Raw genomic sequence first — 1,466 nt, forward strand, 5'->3', positions numbered from 1 at the left:
GACAGCATCTCAGGGATGGTGGAACAGGCATTGGGAATCTGGGTCTCAGACATGATGGAATCACCATGCCATCCCTAGAGTGATTACACCCAGACTGTTAAAGGAGGGAGAAATAAACTTCCACTTCGTTTAAGTCACTGTTATTCTGTGTCTCTGTTACAGCATGACACTCATCTTGGGAATAAGCACTGTTCTGGATTTAATCACAAACCTGAGCAATGCCCCCCACAAACTTTGTTTTCACTACGACATCGTCATCATCAGCTTTGCCAAAAGCTGCCTTCTGGGCTGCACGAACAAGATTGTCTGAAGCTCTTTTCACAGCATTTCCTGCTGCCTGGAGAGTGAACAAAACACACATTATATCATTAGAAATAACCATTTTGGTCTGGCAAGAACAGACATGAAGGCACAGTTCATGAGACTGTGAGTCAGTTTATCATTCAATTATCACACAGATGTTCTCCCTAGCCAGTGAGTATCCACATGTCCATCTATCCATCAATTCCACCAACACTGGCCACTATCTAATCACAGGCGAATGAGACACAGTTCCTATCACCCAAGAAACCCACACTTCTCAGGAGAATTACAATTGTTTAAATAAGTCGTTGTAGCAATGTGACACGTGTGTTAGCAGAAGCATACTCAGGGGCTGCTTCCTTGGCCTACAAAACTATCTCCTGCTGCCTCCATCCAATTTACCACATACCTGAGAACTTGGTTCAGACATCACTTTTTCCTGTCCTGGCCCTACATACATCCTCCCCCTCAGTGCTCTCAGAGTGCTCTGTGTTGTCTTTTCTGCAGCCGTTACCACACTCGTGGTTGCCTGTCTCCCTCCTGGGCAGTGAGCAGCTGGAGGGCAGGAGCAGTGACTTGAATCTTTGCCTCCCCAGCATCTGGCAACTGGCTGCCCACACCTGGCACTCACAGAAGGCTTTTTGAGGGAATAAAATAAGAAATCACAAGCGAGGGCGCATATACCCCTGCACGACAGGGCTGGAAGCCTCATAGTAAGGAAGTCCTTTACATATATACTTTTAGGGTCACAGCTGGGCTTTACACTGTGGGCTCAAGGACATGGCAATTACTAGAGACAGGTAAAGAAAAGCTTTTCAATGTGAAGTCTACATCTTCATTAAAGGTGACCACCCATTCTGGCTTACTGTTAATGCTCACTAAGCATGGCCCCAGGGACTTGTTCTCTGCCAGCTGAGGTTTGGGATTTTCTCCTGATGGTGGTCAAGGCTTTGTTAAACCTTGTGCATTCCTTACCCAGCCCCCTACCCCAGAGTCAAGGGCTTGTGCTTGAGGGTTAGCTATCAGAAAGTTGAAAGTTCTTCTCAAAGTTAACCGGCTCATCCGGGTGATGATCTAAAGGGAACAATGGGACTACAAGAGCTTGCACAAGGGAAGGGGAAGCCCGTTAATATTTGGCAAGCAGTCATATGAGCTTATTCTCC

At 46.6% G+C, this 1,466-nt stretch overlaps 1 protein-coding gene across 1 annotated transcript in view; it reads right to left on the reverse strand.

Annotated features, from left to right (window-relative positions):
* Nucleotides 1–211: 211 nt before the first annotated feature.
* The window catches only part of LOC103582093 (talin-2-like), a gene marked incomplete at both ends in the record, with an annotated part of 18,781 nt that continues 17,526 nt past the window's right edge, over nucleotides 212–1,466 (reverse strand). Inside the window, one exon of the mRNA XM_008563778.1 lies at nucleotides 212–337. Within this exon, the coding sequence (XP_008562000.1) occupies nucleotides 212–337 (126 nt within the window). The remainder of the gene's footprint in view (nucleotides 338–1,466) is intronic.

The sequence above is a fragment of the Galeopterus variegatus genome, unplaced genomic scaffold, assembly GCF_000696425.1.
Source record: "Galeopterus variegatus unplaced genomic scaffold, G_variegatus-3.0.2 Scaffold14878, whole genome shotgun sequence".
NCBI classification, from domain to species: Eukaryota; Metazoa; Chordata; class Mammalia; order Dermoptera; family Cynocephalidae; genus Galeopterus; species Galeopterus variegatus.